Raw genomic sequence first — 17,076 nt, 5'->3', positions numbered from 1 at the left:
TTCACTTTTTGAATGGAATTACTGACATCAACTTTTTCATGATATTCTAATTCTATGACCAGCACCTGTATAGAATATCGCCAGCCTTGTTCTTTAGCTGATTGTCCGAGTGCTCGTGTTATTTTTCCCATTGGAATTTTTGTTTGGCTGTTTTAGACATGTCACCGCATTCTCATATATCTACAGTTACTTTGGTGAGCACAATATTGTCATAACCAACAGAAATGATGACCGTCAATTAAAGTCACTGATACAAATAATCCATTTAGGTGTGTTAGCAGGTCCTTCATGCAGGATGAGGCCTTCATTTCACTGCAGGTTTTTGTTGCTTCAGTAAGAACCTGTGTGAACTTTATGTCCAGTTGTCTCAAATAGTCATAAATCCTATGGCAAAATGTTGGCAACATCAGCCAGTTATATTGGTTATCTGATACAACCGCCTAATTCTCCTTTCCGCTGAGAGCTTTGCTGAAAGTTGGAGGAGAGTGGGCGGAAAGTGGCCTGGCTCAAGTGTAGGATTTTCATTGACTGATTGGTTATTTAAGATGTACCAGAGCTATTTATATAGTTGCCATGGCATCCTGCTCATGGTACAAGTAGATGATGTGTGAACCGACAAAAGCACATTCCACTGATTTAATACACCTAACAGACACAGAACAGGCGACCAAAATAAATGATAGAACTTTCAGCTTCAGTTGCCTACACACACACACACACACACACACACACACACACACATATATATATACACACACACACACACACACACACACACACACACACACACACATATATATGTTCATACACACACACACACACACACACACACACACACACACACACACACACACACACACGCTTGAAAGTACAGTCCATGTGTTTGGTAAGCCTTCATCCATAGTGATTAGTGAATATCTAAGCAGTGGGCTCTGGAACCCATTAGCAAGGCAGCGTGGGAAGAAGCAGTGCACTCTGGGAGAATGCCATGTCTCTGTATGTGGGGCTGTTGTCATGGCAACCCCTGTATCTTGTTAAATCTCTGACAAGTCCGTCTTTCTGTCTGTTTGCATGTTGGTGTTTTTGAACAAAGGGATCCTTTCACATTGACTGTACAAACTAACCATCAGATTTTAATCAGAAGAGGAGAAATGTGTGTGTATATGAAAGTGACTGAGACAGAAAATCTAATTATGAATAAATGGCCTGCAAAGGTAGTTGCTTTAGAGTAAATGACCTGTGGCATTTTCACAAACAACAGTGATCCTGCTTCTACAATGATAAAGCTTTGTTTTTCACTTCTTAAAGGGCTTTCCTTTGAAAAATGAATCATTAATAACCAATGTGGGTGAACAAATGATTATCAAGAGAAACTCAAGGAACAAGAAAGCCAGCACGGTACCGCCCACACTGTATGACTCATGATCTCTGTGATATGATGAGCGCTCATCACCAAGGATGTCATCAATACTTAATAGAAAAATGAATGTTTCTGCAAGTGCAAATACATTTTACAGTGTGCATGTTTCAACTATGTAGTGGCAGAAACATGATCCAAGAAGCAGCCAGATCAAACAGATGGCATGTTAGATAGTAACACACTGGTCAAAAATAGTTTGGCAGGAAGAAAACTGAAGGTGATAATTCTTGTTTTAGAAAAGGAAGCTACAAAATGATGTGAAGTTCCCTGGCAGTCTGGGCTTTAGTAAGAGAAGAGGCGCCAAGTGGAGGTGTTATAAAACTCACTTCTCACTTAAAGTAATGATGATGATCCGTTTTCTTTTTTCTCTTAGACTCCACCTTTTTCCCCGGTCGCTGCGCAGAGATCTTTGCCCGTGGAAAGAGCGTAGGGCGTCTCGGGGTCCTCCACCCGGATGTCATCAACCGCTTTGAGCTGACCATGCCCTGCTCGGCCCTGGAGATGGACATCGAGCCCTTCCTGTGATTTCACCTTCCTAAACTCCTACTCAAAAATACAAAGAAGTCAGACAAAAACAGGAATCAATGAGATTCATGAGGAAAATATATGAGGCTTGAAATTTGTCAAAAAGATAACCGGTGTTTGGCTGGTTTGGCTGTGGTTGAAGTGTGCTGCAGATTATCTGTCAGCTGTTGCATTAGGAAACTAAAGGATAAAGAATATGTGCAGCATCATCATTATGTGCTGCCATTGTGTTTTATATATTATAAGCAAGGCTGCAGAAGAAGGAAAACTTAACGAGACTCTATAGTGTTTTCGATGTGAATGGCGTGCATCTGTGTGTAGGCTTGTACATGCATGCTTGGTCTTCATTTAGGTTACTTGTGCTTTGGGGTTAGTGCATGGTGATTCAACTCAGTGACTCATTACCTGTTGCTTTGTTGCCTTGGTTCTTCCAGTGGCCACACTGCAGAAACCACCCTCACACATGACGTCCCCATGCAGGAAGTCATCGAGCACAAGTTCCCCACGCAAGACGAGTCCTTGCAGGCCCCGTCATCCCGTCCAACTTCCACAAAAACCGCGTTTGGTGACGTGAGCACGGCAGCCGGCCTTAAATCGCTCAATGATTTTCTGGCAGACAAAAGCTACATAGAGGGCTTTGCGGCGTCCCAGGCTGACATGGCAATATTTGACGCCATCCCCTCTGCGCCCTGCTCGACCTTCTGTCACCTCATGCGCTGGTATAACCACATCAAGTCTTTCCAGAGGGAAAGAGCCAGCCTCCCGTCAGCCAAGAGTCAGTTTGTCCTCCCAGCTACGACAAGCGACGCCAGCGACGACGACATTGACCTATTTGGCTCGGACGACGAGGCCGAGAGCGCCGAGGCGGATAGAATCAAGGAGCAACGCCTCGCTGAATACGCTGCCAAGAAGTCCAAGAAGCCAGCTCTTGTCGCCAAGTCCTCCATCCTGCTCGACGTCAAACCCTGGGACGACGAGACGAACATGGCCGAGCTGGAGCAGTGCGTCCGCAGCGTCAGCATGGACGGGCTGCTGTGGGGGCAGTCCAAGCTGGTCCCAGTGGGCTACGGCATCAAGAAGCTCCAGATAGGATGCGTGGTGGAGGATGAGAAAGTGGGCACCGATTTGCTGGAGGAAGCCATCACCGCCTTCGAGGATTATGTTCAGTCTGTAGATGTGGCTGCCTTCAACAAGATCTGAATCATACCAACAGTATAAAATCACTGATGGTACCATCTTATATTTTCTGGTGTTTATAGGTGATGTAATATGAAACACAATTTTCAACTACTATTCCAACGTCCATGTAATAAAATAATGAAAGCTCAGGTCCTTCATTTGAAAATACTGTTTATCCTTTGATACAAGTACAACATATTCTTGCCTTCAAACATCAAATAAAGCCTTTATAACTTCTGACTGTCTAGCTTTGAATCTTTTTTTGTAGTGCACATTTTTATAGGCACAGGTTCTTTACAGACTTCCACTGTTTGTTGATGTTCACTGTCAATTCAAGGAGAAACTGTTGCAGCCAATATGAAACTGAGCTGTGCCGGATAACAAGCTGTCTTGTAAATTAGGTCTGACAGGTGCTCCAGCATTCCTTCAAACTCTCCTGTAGCAAAGGGAGGTTAACTCATTACTACACTGCTCCTGAACATACAATAACCAGGCCCATATGGTGTAGCAGATGGCCTGTTCTAACCTGCCAAGTAATAAGACTTGGGGGGGAGGGAAAGACGGATGCCGTTGAAATGAATTTGCCAAGTTTCAGTTAAACTGGTTTTGACAAGATTATCCTGACTGATATGTGCATGTCTGGCTCAAGGTGGGGTAACAGGGAACTTGGCGTGTGGATATTTTTTTTTGCTATTTGTTGCTTCTGTAATACACAACACTCCAATAACAGTGTTACAGCCTTGACTACACAATTCAAATGATCAAACTGGGAAGTCATAAAAACAATATGCTTTGATACGATTGCTATGTGAGCAAAATATTTATTTGCTTTCTGCTCAGTTACAAGTACCCTTGTAAATTATTCCCAGCTGAAGCTCATTGTATAAGAGTTAACAAAGGTAATTTGATACACATTGAAATAAATATGAGGTACATTTTTGTTATGGCAAGTTCAGATAATTATACAGCAGTCTTGTGTTAATAGGTCACAGTAGTCCCAGTAGAATGAATACTTTATTGACCAATATAGAATTGACAAGTCCAACAGCTGTGTATGTGGAAAACTTATACGGTACTTCAATCTCTCTTCTCCTCCTGGCACTGTCGTCATTTTTTGCCACTCTGTACCACAAATACAACACCTGCAGGCTCAGTGTTTTCATAACCCGCCGAGTTCCCACTAATGCTAAAACTCCCACAATGAAGCGGGCAGCACCTAATGCCAGTGCATGTGCTGTCAGTGTGGGTAGGGGTACAGGTAGCAACCCCTGGGGCTCAAAAGTCTGCCCTAGCTGCTCATTCACCCAGTATCCCACAGAGCACCCGGCCCCTACTCCTAGAATGGTGGTGGTATCCCCCCGTGTGGTGCTGTAATGGTCCAGCTCAGGGTAGGTGTAGCTGAGGAAGAGGGGCAGTGTCAATGCCGCGATGGGGGAGATGTGGCTGGTGAGTTGGAAACGGTCAAAGGTTTCCCAATATGGGTAGGTGAGGAACATGATGATAGCTGAGATTAAAGCGCCACAGATCACATCCTGAAAGCAGAAGAATGATAATATTTTACCAGGAGCGCTTTAAGCAATAGGTCAAAATACACGTTGTGAGTTAGACGACAAGATCAATTACCACTCATACGTGCGTTATTTAGTGAGCTTCAGAGATGCCGGTAGGTGGATTTTGGTACCTTCGGACAGAGTCAGGCTGGCGGTTTCCCCGTTTACAGTCTTTGTGCTAAGCTACGCTATCTGGCTGCTGGCTTTAGCCTTGTGTTAACCGACAGATTTAAATGGTAGCGTGGTATTAAACTTCTCATCTGACTCACAGCAAGAAAGTGAATAAGCAGCATAAATAAGCATTATATTTTGTATATTCAGAAAAAAAAAATCTTTTAATTATGAGGTTGCCCTGATAAATATGTACTTAAAACATAACTGATTTAATAACATAACTTCACATTATGGCGTCAAGATTTGTACATGAAATAAAGGGAACATTGTGTCACACAATGCCTGCTGAATTATCTATCTACACACTATATATATATATATATACACACACACACATATACACACATACATACATACATACATATACACACACACACACGTGTGTGCGTGCGTGCGTGCGTGTGTGTGCAAGGACTAGCATACCAAAACTGAGTGCATGCCTGTGTAGAGGCGGCTCAGACACACCAAAGACGACAGCGTCAGTGCGATCAGCAGACCCACCTCGAACTGAAACTGACACAGAAAAACACTTAAGATCACAAACCATCACAGTGTCTGGTATGACCTACCTTACGCACACACACACAATGGTAAACACCACTCCCTGATTAGGATGATACAATCTGTGAAAGTAGAATGGTATGTGTCACGTCCCTAAAATTCCTAAACATTCCTCTGTGAATACACATTTGTCATTTTTTTTTAACCTTCTTCCTCTTTTTCCTGTAAGTTTGTGATCAAATCATCCATTCGTCATTCTCTTAAATGGCGACGTGTAAGTCCTCTCTCTGCCACTCTGTCCATTCTGCCGGGTTGACGTACTGCCCGTCATCAAGTCACTGCTCCTTTATTCCGCTACTGTCTCTCCATCCTTTCTCCCCTCCTAACTTTACCTACGGCGGCAGGTTTTGTTCTCCCCTCCATTTCAATAACAGTGAGAAGAGAGGCCTTGTGTATTCATTCACCTCCTCCACCCTCCCCTCCTGTGCCCCCTCCTCCTCTCCGCCTTTTTTTCCCCTTCTGTCTTTTCCTGTCTTTTGCAGCTGGAAGCCTATTCACTGGTAGTTCATGAAGAGAGGTTTTTTTGAATGGCCACAAAGGATGCCGGGGACAGGAGGGGGTCACTCTGTGATTGACTGTCGTGACCTCCGACCTGCGCCGAGAACCGGGTGAGCTGCCCCGAGGCCTTGTGGCTTCAGGAGCATCTGTAACAGCCCGCTACTCATCTATAGCAATGTGTGTTTGTTTTTTTTCTTTCAGGGGAGTCCTTGAGGAATTTCAAGTCACAGTTAAGTGTTCTACTGTACATAGGGGGTCTGGGGGTTGAAGAGATGATCTCTCGGACCTTGAGAACGGCACTGCAAGAAACTTGAGGCAAATAGCTGAAATGATGTGACCATAAATCAGGCCGACAGCTGCCGAAGCTGTAAAGTACTTACTGAAGGATTCAGCATTCGCTCAATTCTTCATTAAAACACAGTGCTTTGTAAAGACAGCCTATGATTGAGCCACTGAGTGTTTTATTGACTTGGCAGTCGAGTGGAAGAGATAAAGAGGGGAAGAGTCAGGAGGAGGAGGAGGAGGAGGAGACGTGGACTGACAGTCATTGACTCAGTCGAGTCCATCAGGAGACCAAACAGCGGCTCGACGGGTGTGGCTGACGGTGACTGATGGTGACTGCTGGCCCCGCCCCTCCCTGCCCATTGTCCAACAGCTCAGTCAGGACTCGGTGATGGACAGCGGGGCCACTCCCTTCATCCCACTCAGCTACCAGTGAGCTGGCTGCCATCCACAGGCTCCCACTGCCTCAAACTGTTCATATGGATCGACTGATTAAACACTGACTGGTGCCTCGGCTAATTTTAAAAGGATTGCATAAATCGCAATGCCATTTTAATAGCACTGTTAATGAGATACCTATCATCATAACTACAGGTCAACATCCATTTATCCTAGGTTTCATAGCTCTAATGGGGTTTAAGTACATCATTTGCTGTCAGCAATGGCGGTATTATCTTTTTTTATAGGGATGAGTCAGGTAACCATCGACTATCACAGTTTCAGTAATAATATCACAGTTGCCAATTAAGAAACAATGTACAGTAATTGTTATCGCCATCTCTAAATATCAGAGTGATGTTGTAGCTTGTTGAAGTTGCTCATATACCATCTAACTTGGTTATTATTGATTAAAATCCTGACACATGTCATGGGGCAATAATGGTATTGTGTTTCCACAATCACGGTAGAGATTATGTATTTAGATTTTGAAAGTAAGACTAAATGAACAAATCATTTAAGAATTTGAGCAGGAAAATTCATTTTTGACTTTTGGCAAGAGTGTGTGTAACAGTGTGTGACCTGTTATGGACGGCCAGCTCCATTTGCTGAGAAAGAGAGCGCGAGATGCGGATAAAAGCGTCTCACAGACTATAATACAATACGCTACATTATTAAGCAATTTCATATTTGTGACTAAGTGCTGTAGCTCACAACTGCCAAGGGTACTTTTGTGCCGGTTTACTGCATGTAATCGTCGCTTGCAGTGACGCTCACCTGTATCCTGGACGGAGCGCTTAGTAAAACGGTGAAGGAGATGGCGGTGGCGGCCATGGCGTGGGTGGAGGGCAGCCCGTATTCGGCATCAACACGTGTCTCCAGCTTGACCACGGGGGGGGAGAGAGGGCGAGGCATCTTCAGCGTATCTTTCATCACCTGGCCGATGTACATCACCAACTGTGAGAGGAAGCAGGGGTCCCACCGAATATATTTAATCATATTCAGAGGTTTATTTTTAATGTTCTATCAATGTCGACATTTTTAGAAATATTCAACATTTTTTATCAAATTTCACACTTGTTTACATGAATTCTGTTGAAATAAAAAAAGTTTAAATAACAATCTTGCTCTTTGAAGTGCCTATTAGAACCAATATGGTATATTTCTGTTGCAACATTAACGTATTTAAAGAATACAGAGAATTTAAAATGGTATTGCTGGCTTCATCATCAATACCTGAAATGAATAAGTCTACAGCATCATTACAATTAAATAGCCAAAATGACTACAGAAGAATGCTGCAGTGTGCTGACTACAAAATCAGAAATTCGAGATGGAGGAAGATGATAATAAAGTAATGAGTAGAGGAAGCAAAATCCTGATCAGGCTATGCTCTAAAACTAACCACACACTCTTATAAATAAGTAATCACTATTCCTACGCCACAAGAACCGCACAAGAGTGGAGACCCACCCTGGTATGAAGTGCATATGCTGCAGTCGTACAGAAACTAAATCTATTGTGAGGAACTGAGAGTTGAAGAAAGGGTTTGCTGACACAGCGTCTTCAGCTGGCGGGGTCAGACAGAGAGCTCTTGACAGAATGACAAGGTGTTTGTGTGTAGTGGTGGTGTATACAGTAGGTATTGGTGTGTGTGTGTGTCCTGCCAAATGTGCTGCCTATTCTCTTTCATGAGATCCCCAGCGGCCCTCGAAGGGGCAGCCTGCTCCAGCTCCAGGTTTATTTAAAGCTTTGCCTTGTATATTTAATGAATGGCTGTCTAAGCGAGGAGCAGGGAGGCAGCACACAGAGAGCGAGCAGGATACTAATGTGTGTGTTTAAGGGAGAGAATAGAGAGGTTGTTATTACCATCTCTACTGACACTGTAATCAGGAAATGCTTGTTGTTACCATGGCAAATCAGATATTAAAGTACGTTTGCTGATCGCTGTTAGTGCAGCAACTTGAAGACATATAAGACACACAGATAGAGAGGGGCAGACAGTGACAGAGGAAGAGATGAAGTACACAAAAAGGCCCAAAATATGTGAACACCAGAACAGCTTTTTTTTTTTTAAACAGATTAGTACATTGTCAGAGTTTTTCCCGGCATTGAGGAATTTTTGGCACCCCCCAAAGAGGTTTTAGCCAGCCCCAAAGGAAAATCACCAGCGCCAAAATGATAAGAATTGTGAGAAAAACAATAGTAATTCAAATCCTCTTTTAGCGCTTATCTCAGTTTTGCCGTCCAGAGTCTGGCTGCGTCGGACTCTCCCAGTGATTTTAACGGTGGTATTTAAATATAAATTTTTTTTTTAAAGCAGTTTTGTTGATTAGGGTTGTACTTACTTAAGCGTAATCAACATTTTTGTTTATCAAATTGTCAGAAATAACAGGCAAATGCATGTAGATTTCTGTCAAATAAGGTAACACAGACTTTTACCGTACGCTGAGCGATCATGGTTACTGTTGTGCGTAGCCGACTCAACACTAGGCAACTCACACCAAAACAATCTAAATTGATAAATAGTAGAGATGCACTGATTACAACTTTCTAGGCCGATTCCAATTTCCGATTTTCTTTGAGTTAGGCCAGCCGATACCGATTTCATTTTTTCTAACCACTTTACAGCACACACAAATATTTATTTTCTTTAATAGAAAATGTTACATTTTGCATAGAAAATTTTTTAAATAGATAATCGATCGCTATAAAATACAACTATATAAATTACTCCTGGTGTGGGAAATTCACACACATCTAAAGTGCAATGTTATGGAAAAACCATTTCCTTCTTTTCACATCCAATATCCAAAAAATTTGATATATTTAGCAAACTAAACTTCTGTATATATGAAAACAGGGAAAACAGGTAATGGCAATAATATATAAATAACAAATAAAAATAAAATAAATATAGCCTTGCAGTATAAAGATATTTCTCAAAACACACACAGGCCTGTTTGAACGTCAACAGTAACGTTACCTGAAAACAGCGTGTAGTTCCTTTTTTAGCAAGTTTGCTTTATGTGTCATCGTGCATAAATATGAACAATGCCGTTGCTGCTTATCTGCTAACGTTAGCTACCGCCGGTTACCTCGGACCAATCCAGCAAATAGACGGTACCATAGAGTGCCGTTACCTGAAACGGATGACTTAACATCACCGCTCATTTTACAGTTTAACAACAAAACGAGCCGTGTATAATTACGACTGTGTGACATTTCATAAACAGCTGATTGAGCGGCAGTGCGCCGCTGCTACATGCATACAGCGGAAACCCTGCATGTGCACGAGTGGTGTTGCTGTTGCGCGATGTAAGTCATGCGGCGCCCGAGTGCATTTGACCGGCATAAAATCGGCATATGTCAGACTGACCGGCAGGTCACCGGTCATGGCCGATGACGTGAAAATCGGCCAATTCCGGTCACCGGCCGGTCAATCGGTGCATCTCTAATAAATAGCACTGCAGGTAAGAGGACAAATATGTGTTTTTGATTTTCGGGTGAACTGTCCCTTTAAGGTGCAAAAGTATATGTATGTCCACATACTTTTATAGGTTAAGAGACAGTATGCTAAATGAACATAAATAAGAACGAGATTAATCCTTACAACAACAGTGTCTTGCTCTTTCCAAAAGCTAAATCGTTTTTCATCTATCCTGCTCCACTGGTACTGCATGAATATAAAGTTTGTTATTCCAATATTTGCATCTACCTACACTGTAGCCGACCAACACACATGCACCCAGCCAGAATAATTGGCACCATGAAGTGGACAATAAACAGAGGACAGGCAATGGTGAACTCATGTAGCACGTCTGACCCCATCCATTCACCATGACTGTATTCATCCACTGACTGTGCTCCTCCCTCTGCCTTCACACAATGAATCTGCCTAACAGTTCAAGTGCTTGCATGATACGGTACCCTCGTCCCTCCACCTGCACACCATCACCACAAACATTATATTCAACTGCCTCATGAGCCAGTGTCTCATTGGTGTCTTTGTACAAGTCACATCAAAAGGACTGACCCAGAGACGGCCTGGTCAGATTAAGGGAAGAGTTAAAGACAGGTCAAGACACACACACAGATAGTTGTGCTTGGGTGTGTTTTCTCGTGAATAAGTGTATTTATCGAGGCCAGTGCAGCTTTGGACTTTGATCTGTCAACATGTGGCTCAGAGAGAGTGTGTGTGTGTGTGTGTGTGTGTGTGGGGGAAGAGGGGCTACAGGTCACTGTTTGTATGGAGAAAACACACACTATGTTTGTTTTGCCCCACAGCGACATGATAAATAGGTTACTAATTGCTACTAATTACTACTACTGATTTGGTTACTAGTTCATATTTTTGTGATGCGTAACAGCCCATTGGCCACCAAGGTACTTGAAAATAAAGTTATGCTGATAACATAGATTTTGGAAAGCTACTCCCCAACACTGATGGTGATAACAAATTAAACTCTTCAATTCTCAGTGACATCCAAATGATCTGTGCACACAAAACGGTAACATATCTGAGAATACAACACATTTTGCTTTTATAAAGATCTTAGTTTTTAACTGTAAAGCCACTGGAATTTTAACTTTACTGACTGTAGAACTCATAACATAATAGATAGCAAAACTCAGGAAACTCCAAGGAACTCTCTTTAGAAAAATTAAAAAGCCTTTATTGTTATGGCTTGGTCATCTCAAACATAATAGAGGTCCATTTGTGCAATAGGTATTTGGGAATCATGCTGCTGCCTGCTCTCTTGAAGTATTTTCTGCAGATATGTAAGAGTTCCTCCATATTTTGACTGTGGAGCCAATATGCCAAATCCCCACAGCATGGTTCCTTCAATTTACTGAGATAGCCTTAATGAGGCAGGACAATTTCTTCTGGGTCCAGTTTTAAAGTTGTGCTCAGCCTTCACTGGACTGCTCATTGACTTACAAGTCTCTTGTGTTCTTGAAACTTGCATATATTTCTTAGAATATTGCTTTTGCAGAGTTTTGTACATTTTTTGTTTTGCTGAGTGGGCATTCACTTCTCCATTAATACAAACAAAAAATAATTAATTTACAGCAAATGGTTTTCAAGCACTCTGAATGTGTAGAACCAGGGCTGGACTGGCCATCTGGCGTACCGGGCATTTTTCCGGTGGGCCGACGCACTTTTTGGCCGAATCGCCAATATAATTCATAGGCCTTTTTTTTTTTGGGCCGCGCCGGCCCATAAAGAACTGACAGCGGCCCATTGGTTAATTGTCTTTATTGGCACTGGCCTGACCCAATCAAATCCAGGATTGGATTTCCCACTCCCGGCCCTGAGACACGAGCTGTAATAGTTATGCTTATGCTGGAAGTTTAGCATCCACGTTAAAATGGACAAATGACCACCAAAGCGCGAGGGAGGTACAGAGAAATTACAGGAGAAAAAGATTAAGAATCTACAGGCGGATGCCTCAAAATGTGCCAACATTTCTGACATGTTTGGGGCTGTAGTAGCTGCTTCAACATCAGCATTACCTGAAGTAGAGGAAGGAGGAGAGGTGGCTGGCTATACAGAGAAGCAGAAACAACATCATGACAGGGAAGAAGCCGAGGAGGAGGAGAGTGACCATGACAGGGCCATGGGAGCGAATGAGGAAAAAGATGGAAGAGAGAGTAGATGACGACATGGTAAGGAGTAGGCAAATTAACAGGGACTCTCAGGAAGGGAGGGAGGTGAGGGTGAGTGTGTGTGTGTGTGTGTGTGTGTGTGTGTGTGTGTGTGTGGGTGTGTGTGTGTGTGTGTGTGTGTGTGTGTGTGTGTGTGGGCTTGTTTAACTATATTCATGGGGCCAAAATGCTGGAGGGTTAAGACTTGGTTGTAGGATTAGTGATAGAATTAGGTTATGGTTAGGGTGAGGGTCAGGGTTAGAACAGAACACTAGGCAACTCATATCATAGAATGCACGCATATTTTAAGAGGACTGTCTGCAGGGAATGTGTCTGACCAATCATGGTGGGTGTGGGCTGCCTGGCCAAAAATGCCAGGGCCGATTTTTTGTCCCAGTCCAGCCCTGTGTAGAACAACAAGTCTACTGCCATGGTACATTTCCTTTTACCAGTGCAGTGCCTGTTCAAAACGTACCTGTCTGGAACAGGACGATTACTTGGCCTTGGGTATTGCTGCTTGCAGCTTTCTCAAGAACCGCTCATCCAAACAACTTCCCACTCAACACTGTGCTTCCTTGGGCCCTGAGCAATGCACTTGCCATGATGTGGTTGCATCCCCTAGCAATGCTAGAGCGTACGGGTGATTTGCTACCAGCTAGCTTTTTGGGACCAGTCTATTCCCAGGAACAAAATGTTCATTCCAAAAGTTACATCGCTGATGCTTGAAATGTTTTAGTTTGCTACAATGTAACATCTCTGGCTAGTCTTTCTTCATTTGCTCTTGAATGTACTGTAGCAAGCTCCATTAACGCTATACTAATATAATCTTTAGCTCATGGCTGGTTAATAATTTTTGTCAATGGTTATTTTTTGTCATGGTTATTTTCAAGCACTTTGTGGCAGAAAAATTTAGTTATTATGCCACATAAACCACTGTTTCCTTGTAGTGGTGACAGGACAGGACAGGATCCCACTGTCAGTGTCTTTTAATTCACAGAAGATCAAATTCTGATGTCCAGCCTTTATCACTGATGGCTGATCCAGGTCTAAGGCCATATAGCTGAAAAGGTTTTGTCTCCTGGAAACAGAATGAGCTTGGTCATTGAATATGACCCTCATTTGCCATCATCAGAAAAAAACTTAACATGCAGTTCCTTTCTAAACATTATCCACATCATAGTGCATGCCCTCTATGTACAACTTGAGCTTTTTGATATTCCAAATAGCAAAGTAGGTTCATGATTTGCATACCACTATACTACAATAATACCATACAACACGGCAATGTAATTCATGACCATATGGTTAATGACAGTGTTTTCTAAGTCAACCAAAGGCACCCTGCAAGTAAGGCAACAGAGAATAGTGAAGGACGTCTGAGGTGTCTGAGTGTGTGTGTTTGTGTTTCAGTCATGGACCTTTAATGTGTTTGCTCATGCATACAAGTTTTAATTTGCATGGATGCACTTCAAACATTGGCATGAGTTGCCAGTTTTGAGTGTGGGACTGAGACAGAGGAGAGAGAGAGAGAGAGAGAGAGAGAGAGAGAGAGAGAGAGAGAGAGAGAGAGAGAGAGAGAGAGAGAGAGAAGCCCTCCATGAGCCTTAGATAACTCCACCAGCACAATGGCAGGGTGCTGTTAAAGTTAGGAGTGCTGGGTGATGCGCCCCGAGGGCTGACAGACCAAATGTTTGGTCCAGAGAGAGAAAGCTCAGCGCGCTGATGAGGCCAATAAAACACTCTGCTGGTAGACTAGGGGGAGGAGAACACAGCGAAAAGCTAGTAATGTCTAACTAGAGGGAGGGCAATAAGTGTCTTTAGCAAGCGAGGCGGGGAGTGTGAGCATCTGTGTGTGTTGGTGTTTATGTGAGTTTAGAAGGAGTTCACATAAGGGCCTGGTGAAGCCAGGATGCCAGAAGAATAGTGTATCTTCCCCTGGGGGCCAAACAAGGGGTTCAGACACAGGGCACCCACCAAGCGCTCGGGGCGGGGACACAAAGGGCACAAAAACACACTGCCCATCTCACACAGTGTGGGAGTGAGGGTGTATGGCTGACTGTGTGTCTAGAAGTGCCAAATACACGCCTTCTGGCGGGCCCGGTTCTAGGCAGGGAATGCCCCGTCTGCCCCACAAACGCCAGCACCCTCCCTTCTGGGATTACATTTGGCATTTCTTATGCTCTGTTGTTGTAATGTGCTGGATTCTGTCAGAATAAACATCTAAAGGGGATATCCTAGCAGTCTTTTTCCACTAATGTGTCCTCACGTGTGGCCTCTCACCATGTCAGGCCTGGGGATATATGAACATGGTGGTGTCAGAGACAGGTCACTGAAAGGGGGAGAAGGATGAAAGGAGGTTGAAAGGTGAAGAGAGTGAGATGAAGAGCAGAGAGAAAAGAGAGGTGGCTTTGTGGAATGAACCGACATCAGACTGAAGAAGGAGACTGAAGTAAACACACATTTCTCTCTAGCTGTGACTTACACACCACATGTTGACCAGGCGTCGGCACAGGAATGGGTCCAGGCTCCACTGTATGCAGGGCAGACAGGTGATGTAGAAGATTTCATGCCCCATGCCTGCAGAGAACAGGAAGAGGAAGTGCAAAAGCCAGTTCCTCACCTCATACTGAGGCCTGCTGCAGCCCTGCAGGGAATAAACACAGATGAACACAAAATACGATAGGGCCAGGTGCCTAAAGATGGCTCCTGGAACAGTATCATATCAGATTACATCTATCCGCCACACCTGTCACCTTTTTCACAGCTTCTTTACATGTCATCCTGTATACCAGCCAGCAGATCAAAATGTATTGAATTTCTCTATTCAAGTGGTTGAAGTAGCACATTAACAAATACCAAGCCAAATATAGTATTGCACTTCCACGAGTTAGGGGACTCCCAAGAGACAAATTAGAAAAAGAGTGGTCCAATGTCGTTGCAGCAGAGGCAGAGACGTTAGTTTCTATGCATTAAGTTCCAAAAATGCTGGATCCTATATTTCCCATAATTCAACGGATTGGCATCTTTCATTGGATGCCCCTGCCTCATAAAATGCCCACTTATTTTAAACCTCACACCTCCGGTTTGTAAAGCAGACATTCTGTAGTTGCAAGCCCAACCTAAGATAACCCTGATGACATCATTATGACATCATCAGGGTTCACAAAGCTCTTCCAGAGCCATAAAAGACATTATTCAACAGTTTTTACAGGCTAAGTAATCCTCATAATGACTAAACTGCAGTGCCCCAATAAGACTTTAAAACGTATCCATCTAAATAATGTCATAGTTTCTACATGTATATTTGCTTAACTTACACCATTTAGATTTGCTTTTTGTTTGTAATATGCAGGATTATTTTTGCAGCTATTGGAACTTCTTAGTATTGCAAGTATTGTAAGAAATAAATAGCTTATTGCCCTTTGTGGATTAATTAATATAAAACAATGTCCATGCTAAACACCCCCATATAGGAGCTCCATTTACTGCACATTATCAAGTATCCTAAAGTCCTCCAGAAAGTAATTTGACTGTGTTCATCTTCACCTTACAACAACCTAAATACAAGGGAGTCACATCCACACTACTACGTTTTCATTTTAAAACGGCATTTTGAAACAGAAATGATCTCTGTCCACACAGGCGAAAGCTCCGTAGCATGTAGCCTATAATAAAACCGCTCCATTTTGGAAATGATTTCCATCCATATTAACACTGTGTGACCACGCATATCACATGACCATTCACATTCGCAGTGTACTGGGCATGCGCATGCGTGCCGGTATATTAGCGATGGGACAACCGCCTCATTTACGCAAGTCGGTCCAATCGGATGGTCGTTGGTTGGCTTACCGAGTTAATAGATTCGGTCACCTATGGAGAAAGAACAACAGTGGCGAAAAGTAATTTTTTCAACTCAAACAGGGTTAGCAGTGTTTTTTAAATGTCTCCGTTTTAGGGGCTCTGAAACAGCAGAGTAGAGTGGACGCCAGGTGTAAATATACCAAAAGATATGCATTTTCAAACAAAAAAGCCTATTAGTGTGGATGTAGCATGCTGCTGAGGCTACAGAAGAAGAATGTAAACATCCCACACAGCTGACGATCTTGTGGCTGAGGGAGACACCCAGACAAACGAGAAAAGCCAGTCAGTGTATTAGGCCATGTTATTTACACTGTAAACCTGGGGTGTGTTTTAACTCTTCCTAAGCTTCAAGAATTCCATGTAAATCAAAGCTATATTACCAAAGGTTTGTCCATTTATTCCTTTAAATTAATCTCACACGCCGTGGGTATCAAATGCAAATACCCTATAGACTTACTGCATTAGCATTTTGGTTTCCATTTAGAATTAAAATTACGTTTTAGACTTCAATGCATTTAGGCCTATATGAGAATACCATATTTTCGCAGTAGACGACTTACAGCAACAGCACATCCATTCTCCTCGTAGTTTGAATTATTATCCTGGTGGTCGCATCTTCCCTTCAGCTGTCCACATGGTACGTCGGCGTGGACCGGGGTTCCACTCTGAGCGCTCAACCTCACTCGGCTGTGATGCGCGGCTTCGACCAGGAAGAGTCCGCAGCGTCTCTGGAACCGGGCCACGAGCTCCGAGTCATGGAGGTAAGTCAGGGGCTTCAACATGTCAGGTGAAAGAGACAGAAGTGCAGGAACAGGATACCGTGGATGTTCTGAGCAGGAGAAGTAATGGAAGGTGCTATTTTCCTAGGCAGGGCGCAGCAGGCTCCGTACAGGTGCGGCTGCTGTACGCCACAGGTGTGCGCAGAGGGCGGGGCTA

General features: G+C 43.3%; 2 protein-coding genes and 1 pseudogene across 5 annotated transcripts in view; 2 read left to right on the top strand and 1 right to left on the bottom strand.

Moving 5' to 3' along the window:
* The window catches only part of farsb (phenylalanyl-tRNA synthetase subunit beta), a 25,152-nt gene extending 23,207 nt beyond the window's left edge, over nucleotides 1-1,945 (top strand). The window contains exon 17 of the mRNA XM_078246770.1: nucleotides 1,794-1,945. Coding sequence (XP_078102896.1) covers nucleotides 1,794-1,945 — 152 coding nt within the window. The remainder of the gene's footprint in view (nucleotides 1-1,793) is intronic.
* sgpp2 (sphingosine-1-phosphate phosphatase 2) lies at nucleotides 1,816-17,076 on the bottom strand. Of its 4 annotated transcripts, none has more exons than XR_013501768.1 (6): nucleotides 16,701-17,076; nucleotides 14,759-14,920; nucleotides 7,405-7,584; nucleotides 5,272-5,355; nucleotides 2,351-4,656; nucleotides 1,816-1,963 (listed from the first exon to the last, which is right to left on the bottom strand). XR_013501768.1 is itself a non-coding variant. In XM_078246771.1 (5 exons), exons 1-5 carry the CDS (start codon nucleotides 16,920-16,922, stop codon nucleotides 4,111-4,113), a joined length of 1,200 nt encoding a protein of 399 aa, XP_078102897.1. In that variant the 5' UTR covers nucleotides 16,923-17,075; the 3' UTR covers nucleotides 1,816-4,110. The 4 variants fall into 4 exon arrangements, 1 of the variants encoding a protein (XP_078102897.1); XR_013501767.1 differs by having other exon boundaries at nucleotides 5,272-5,361; nucleotides 16,701-17,075; XR_013501769.1 differs by lacking the exon at nucleotides 16,701-17,076 and having other exon boundaries at nucleotides 5,272-5,361; nucleotides 14,763-14,853.
* LOC144515706 (elongation factor 1-beta pseudogene) lies at nucleotides 2,420-3,361 on the top strand (annotated as a pseudogene).

This window comes from Sander vitreus, chromosome 3 (genome assembly GCF_031162955.1).
Source record: "Sander vitreus isolate 19-12246 chromosome 3, sanVit1, whole genome shotgun sequence".
In the NCBI taxonomy this organism is placed as follows: Eukaryota; Metazoa; Chordata; class Actinopteri; order Perciformes; family Percidae; genus Sander; species Sander vitreus.
The sequence above is the reverse complement of the archived record's forward strand: the minus strand, read 5'-3'. Positions and strand labels throughout refer to the sequence as shown.

Coding starts and splice junctions, on each gene's coding strand:
- sgpp2 (XM_078246771.1), bottom strand. CDS start 16,922: ATGTTGAAGCCCCTGACTTACCTCCATGACTCGGAGCTCGTGGCCCGG. Junction 14,921..16,700: donor AGAATGGATGTGCTGTTGCT/GTAAGTCGTCTA, acceptor TATTCCCTGCAG/GGCTGCAGCAGGCCTCAGTA. Junction 5,362..7,404: donor GCGCTCCGTCCAGGATACAG/GTGAGCGTCACT, acceptor TTTCTGTGTCAG/TTTCAGTTCGAGGTGGGTCT.